Below are 6,721 nucleotides of genomic sequence, written 5' to 3' on the forward strand. Positions count from 1 at the left end.
TACTATCTGAAACTATTTGTATTTAAAATGATAGTTATTAATCTTCCAATTGTTTATTTGTCCAAGGTCATAATATATATACAGTCATCATGGGGGAAGCCAAACACTACCAGATCGGCGATCAACATTACTGTTGGTTCAGGTGATAGCTAGTCACGAGCCTTCTTTTGTCTTCTTTAGCTTTTGATTAATTAATTTTGAGAGCTATCAATCCAATCATGAAAGAGAGTCAATTATGGAATCACGGAAGCTAGTGTCAACGCCTGTTAAAGTTGCAAGTCACCTTCAAATGGCTCCCGTCCAAGGAAAGAACAAATTTGGGTACAAAATTTATGCTCCAAGAAAACAATTCCAGTTGAAGACAGCAAACATGGCTCACTCTTCTTTTACTACCCTACAAAATCGCTATACATGAATGATTTGTCCTACATTTAAGAGACTTTCATGAGGAACATTGAGAGCTGCACTGTTCTGTCTGCATATCTTCCTAAGAAAAGCATATATATGATCGATTGCTATTTTCTTATAGAACTTCGAATCCCTGCGTGCCAGAATCTCTGTATTCCCCAGTATGTGCACAACACCGGCATCTCTACAGACACCCAAAAATTCTAACTCATTTACCTCAGCTGGGTTGCTTAGAAGACCAGATGATGCGACGGCAGTGTTATTATGCATATGGCCATTAAGAGACACGATTGAATCTCCTGATGAAATCGTTCCATCCATGTTCAATGGCATTGTGTTGCTAGAGTGATTCAGAGGAACATCATTCGGCTGCTCAGTTTCCTGGTCACATATACTGTAGTCATCTGAGTCTGAACACCCGTCCATCATGGACTCAAGCCGGACAAATGTGTAAAGACCTTCGAAGAGTTTTTTCTCAAAACTTTCATCTCTTTTATGGAGGTCTTTATACCCATATCTTACAACACAACGGAACATACGGAAATTAATGGGTCCTATTCGCTTTACAAGGAATCTCTCTCCTTCAGGAACTGTGTGGACAGGAAGGAACTTCACACAGACAAAAACAACTATTGAATGGATGGCAGGTAGGTTTGTGATGAAATGGGAAAAAATGTGTGGTACTCCTCTTGCTAGTTCAGTGTATACAAGTCCGATTCCAGGGACACGAACTAGTCCTAAACTGGGACCAAGCCCCAGAATCCATGCCATTGAAACCTTACTGTGCACCTCAAACTCGTAACGTTTCTTGGTACCATAATGCCACACATACATGATGATAAAAAATGCTAAGGCGATCACAAGAGGAACCCAACCACCTTGATTGACCTTGCAGAGCACAGAAGAAAAGTAAGTACCCTCCACTACCAGTGATAAACCCGTGAATATCAGGACAAGAATCCAATGGCAGCGCCATATTAATAGCATGACTAGAATCATAAGCAATGTGGTCACCAGCATGACTATGACGACTGCAGTCCCTGTCATGACATGAAATAACATACAGAGTTTATCAAATTTTTAACCAAAGATATAAAAGATCTGATTAACTTCATAACATTTGACAAAGCATGAACATACCAGAAGCATTTCCAATTTGGCTTTGATTCTTAAAACCAGCTGTCACACTAACACAGAGAATCATAAGGATCCAATTAATGTCTGGAATATATATGTGGTTTAGAAACCTTTTTGATGTATGTATAATTTTAACTCTTGGAAAACAACCAAGTGCAAGGGCCTGCTTGATTAATGAAAAAGTTGCACATATGGTGGCTTGGCTTGCAACAACAGCAGCTGCAGTTGCAACTAGAAGTACTGGCCAATAAATGCTATCTGCAGAATGATAAACGTTACCAGATTTAAATTATAAGAAATCCATCAATCATATTTGACAAAATTCTGTAGATTTTCACAAGAAAAAAAATCTATGTAAATACAGAAAAGGAAAAGATGTTTTTGGATTAATAACTAAATCATACTATCAGAGACTGCTTTCTTGGGTTTTTGTTACACAAAGTGCTGGGCCCATTCATTTGTTCAATTTGTCAATTACTTCAGAGGAAAGGATTAAAATACATAGTAACCATGTTAAAGTAATTCAGTTAATAAACAGAACCAGCTCCATTAAACCTCTTCAAAAATTTATAAGAATTGCTTCTCTCAGAGTTTTTGAGAAGATGTACCTATCATTAGTGATTTGCTATTTGTCATTAACACATGTACTCTTCTTGGAGGTAATAATTGTTAGTGTTTATAAGAGAGATTCTTGTATAAGCTCGCAATTTTCCAACAGATTTAGGTGTAAATACTTTCACAGCAATGGATTTAACTGTTCTCTGTTCCCAGTGCTTTCTATCCATGTAAGCACCATTTGCTGACAGGTTTTTCCGACTTTTGATGACAAAAATCATGTTCACATATTATTTGATGGCCCTAATTTTCTTTCTCATTTCCATGCCATTCCAGTCACAATAGTCAGGCACCCTAGGAAAACAGAAATGGAGGAAGTCATTGTAAACCTGGAATAGAGCTGTAAAATGCATCAACTACATGATTTGTGTTCTTCATGAGGTAGGCAGCTTGTCCAGAATAGGCCAAAAGTAGGCAGGGAAAAACAACTGTTGTGAAAGCAATCTGTATAGACGGTACAGGAAAATGAGATAGGTCGGCAAACAGGGCCTCGGTTCCTGTAATATTTCAGGACAAGTAAAGTCACCAGTTTATTGTACACAAGTTTGATGAATGTCAAATGGGTTAAAAAGTATGAAAGCAAAAATAAATCAAATGAAAACTCAGAGTTCACCTGTTATGCTAAGCATGATACCTCCGAGGGACAGCCAACTGTCTCTCCCTCCCCTTCTGAAATAACGATATATGTACACCGGTGAAATGGCTTTCAGAACACCCGTATCATATTTCCAAATGTTGAATAAGCCAATTCCTCCAATCAAGAGAAACCAAAGGAGCACAATTGGTGCAAAGAGCCAACTAACCCTATCCACACCATGGTGCTGCATGCTGAACAAGCCTACTAATATGACAACAGCAACAAGCACGACTACATCTGATGCACAGAGAAATAGTAACTGGTTGATACTTTAAAACATAATTTAGTGGACAAATGTTAAAGTTGATGTAAATGCAAGAAGTTATTCAATTTCAGTAGGAAGATACCACTACTCATCTTGGGGTGGTCTAACTTGATTCCTTGAACAGCGGACAGCACTGCCACATGTAGCAAAGAAAGAAAGATACATGTATTAGCCACATAATTGTCGTTGATTTATCAAAGTTGGAATGAAGTTTTCCATATGTGGACTTATGTGCATAAGCACTAAAAGACAGCAACGTTTCAATTAGTCCAGAACATAACCCAGGGTATCTGAGCATATGCACTGTTCATCACTCCAATGGTTTTTAGTATGGCACTCCTATTATGTTTTGCTACCAGACATAATGCAAATAAATTTATCATAGTTTGAAATGTGTTCTTACAAATGAAAATTTTGCATCGTTTAGTTATTTCAATTAAAGCAAAGTACTTCTAATCCACCTTTATTTTAAACCTTTGACGCACATACATAAGCACCTGCATTATGTTTGCCTTGGATGACTTTGATGGATGGTTAAGTAATTTTGTCACATTTGATGGTACTTTGAATTTTATATATTTTCGAAGGTGGTGAAGTCTGAAACTAAATGACAATTTGTTTGTGCTCTGCTGAGTTATTTAAACAAACATGACTACGTATCTCTGCAAATACTAAAGGAGTTAATTCACTCTAACCACTGACCAAAATCCATATGTTAAACTATTGGTGAAAATTTGTTATCAGAGACAATGAATTTTTCTTCTCTCATCCAGGGACCATCCCACACCCTGCAATTCATTGCTTGTATTTTCATGGCATATACATGTGTTGGATTATAGATACACTGTGCTTATCTATCACAATTCCATGAAACAAACAGCTCTGGTAAAAAGATAGGAGGACAGATAGTGGTTCTAAGGGAAGGAAACCTGATATAGCTGGTGTAAGAATCCCATCACCAATTACCATGGAAGAGCCAACAAGAACAAGAACAAGAAGCGCATTCTTCCTGAAGGGATGTTCCTCCAACCATCTCTTGGTCTTTCCAGCAAAAGATTTCTCATGGAAAGTAGAACGACTATAAGTAGTTAGCTGCTCATCTGTATGATCTTGATTAGGGATAGTCTTCACTTTTGCATGTCGACATAGTAGCGAATAAAGAGCAAATGTCCCACCTGCATGATGAATGGGATAAGTTCCAAGAAACTTACTAGTTCTTTACTGGCTTCAGATACAAATACATTCCTCGCTAAAAGAAGGATACTGCTACATTATGCTTAACTTTTTAGGCAGGAAGTGAAATCATTGAATACATGGTAATATCAGAGAAAATAGAAAGTTAAAGAACATAAATCACCTTTTACATATTAGAATAAAAATGAAAATCAGTCCAACCAGTCTGGAAAATTGGAACTTTTGTCAGATCACAGCAAGATGTATATGACACTCCATAACAAATAAATCCATGTTTTTTTCCAACTTGTGTAAGAGAAGATACTTAACTTTCCTTTACATTAAGATTTTCAAAAGTCATCTAATATTCTATGCATTTTATTTACATAACCAGAAAAAAAATATGTGAGAATATCATTGCCTTCAAGATGGCTGGTTGGAGATTATTCTTTTCGTTTTAGTACATACATACAAGCGGAAGTCTAAAGCACCCTGTATTGATTAATCATGTGCATTTGGTTTTAAATTGCATGTCGACATGTTTGAGCATGTTAAGTTTCACATCTTCGACTGTGTCCCTCCACTTTCTTTCTTCATCAAACTAAGGTTTCCTTGAACTGTCTGGGGTTAGAGTTACCAGGAAGGCAATCGCCACCAATTTCTAAAATGGTGGTAAAAGATCAACACTCCTCCAGCTAAATAAAGAGATATACCAAATAAAAGTACTTTTATTTTTATTAATGATCATTTCCACTATATACACAAGCCGGGACCATATTCAAAGTTCCAAAAATATCCTGTCATTGCATTCTATACTAAAGTCAATATTGTAATGTAAGCAAATTTTTTCATCTCTTTTTACTGCTATAATTGAATTTCAATAAAAACAAGTTAATGATTTACCTTGGCCATTGTCATTTGCTCTACAAACAATTAAAACATACTTCAGGAGCGGGATAAGAGTAAGGGAATATATGATCAACGATAGAGCTCCAATTAAATCCTCTGGATCTTCAATTCCATCTGGAAATGTATTGTAGAAGACATACAGAGGAGACGTGCCTAAATCTCCATAGACCACTCCAAGGCTTTGGAAAGCAAGCTGCATAAGCAGTAATCGAGAGAATTTCTGAAAGAAATAAAGCAGAATTAGCACAAAGAATAAAAGCAGGGTGCAAATCAACCACATTATCAGTCTTCTTATTTTCATAGTGTAGGCTGGCATGCCTGTATAGCATGCCATCGACTCTAATGCAAACTTTAATTCAACAACATTTATAATATCATTCCTACAGTTTTATCTGTTGTTATTACATTAATAATAAACAAGCTCATTCGGTAAACTGATTTTTTTAAAATACATTGTTGGCTTTTGAAACAGTTCGCTTGGCAAGGTATTGAAAAGAACAAACGATGACATTATACCTTATCCTGATACTTGTTCCTAAGCTTCTCAGCTTCTGCGTCCATGGGTTGATCAAGATTCTGATCCAAAACCCAGATTCTACTTTCATAATCAATTTCTTCATTACTCTTTCCTCCAGTAGCCATTCGCAGCAGAAGTTAAACGGTCCTTACACATACACCAACCCCCAAGTCCAATACCATACAGTCTTCCTCGTGCTTATACCTAAGCCAATCACAACTCAAAATCCGCAAATCAGACAAGAATGAATTCAACTTGAAGAAAATGATACAAGGACCCAAGATTTCTTATTTCCTCAACTACAAGATATAATGCATCAACCAAATCCAAGATGCAGTTGCTTCTTCAGTTCAAATAAACCAATGAAATCCCAATTGAGATATAAACAAAAGAGCAATCACATTATCTACAGAGTAAACAAAATGGGCTCATTTCAGCAAATAAAGCAAGATATTCAAACCTTGACAATAGATAATTAGAGCCGAGTTCACTAAATTCAGTTTTTCTTCAGAGCCAAAGTTCAAATCTTTAATTCATTCAATGCCAACAAGGTGAAGATACTAAAAATTCAACAAAAACCCAAAAACCCATGAAGCAAAAGGAGGAAATGAAGACAACCCAACCCTAGCTTTCGCAAGGGAAGGAAGAAAAATTTCAGTGTCTAGTTTTGTTGGTGCTCTTGTGCAAAATACGTTGTAGTTGTGATGTATTTTATAAAGGTTTCTGTAACTTCAGCAAAGGCTTTTAGCAACATCCCATCATGCCTTTTTGTTAGACATGCATCAGCATTTTTACAGTATATAATATTTACGCAAATCTGTAACAGCTTCGTAAATGACGGCATCATCTAGTAATTTTGAGTTGGCTTCTTTTTTTAATAGATTCAGATATTAATATTAATATTAATATTATGGAAGAAATCTCTTCTTTTCTTTTTTCAACGAGCAAGAGGGTGTTTGTTTACACGGTAGCTTCTGCTTTTAAAGCTCACCGCGTAAACATTACGTTTGGTAACATAAAAATTCACCTGCTTTTCATGTGGGATCTATGTATATTTTTG

The 6,721-nt window shown here is 36.3% G+C and overlaps 1 protein-coding gene across 1 annotated transcript; it reads right to left on the reverse strand.

Moving 5' to 3' along the window:
• Window positions 1–266: 266 nt before the first annotated feature.
• Window positions 267–6,443, reverse strand: LOC18094002 (potassium transporter 10). Its single transcript, XM_006368152.3, has 9 exons — window positions 6,122–6,443; window positions 5,661–5,865; window positions 5,139–5,364; window positions 3,992–4,237; window positions 3,145–3,195; window positions 2,774–3,034; window positions 2,490–2,657; window positions 1,549–1,803; window positions 267–1,448 (listed from the first exon to the last, which is right to left on the reverse strand). Exons 2-9 carry the CDS (start codon window positions 5,784–5,786, stop codon window positions 406–408), a joined length of 2,376 nt encoding a protein of 791 aa, XP_006368214.2. The 5' UTR covers window positions 5,787–5,865; window positions 6,122–6,443; the 3' UTR covers window positions 267–405.
• Window positions 6,444–6,721: the final 278 nt, after the last annotated feature.

This window comes from Populus trichocarpa, chromosome 1 (genome assembly GCF_000002775.5).
Source record: "Populus trichocarpa isolate Nisqually-1 chromosome 1, P.trichocarpa_v4.1, whole genome shotgun sequence".
Taxonomy (NCBI): domain Eukaryota; kingdom Viridiplantae; phylum Streptophyta; class Magnoliopsida; order Malpighiales; family Salicaceae; genus Populus; species Populus trichocarpa.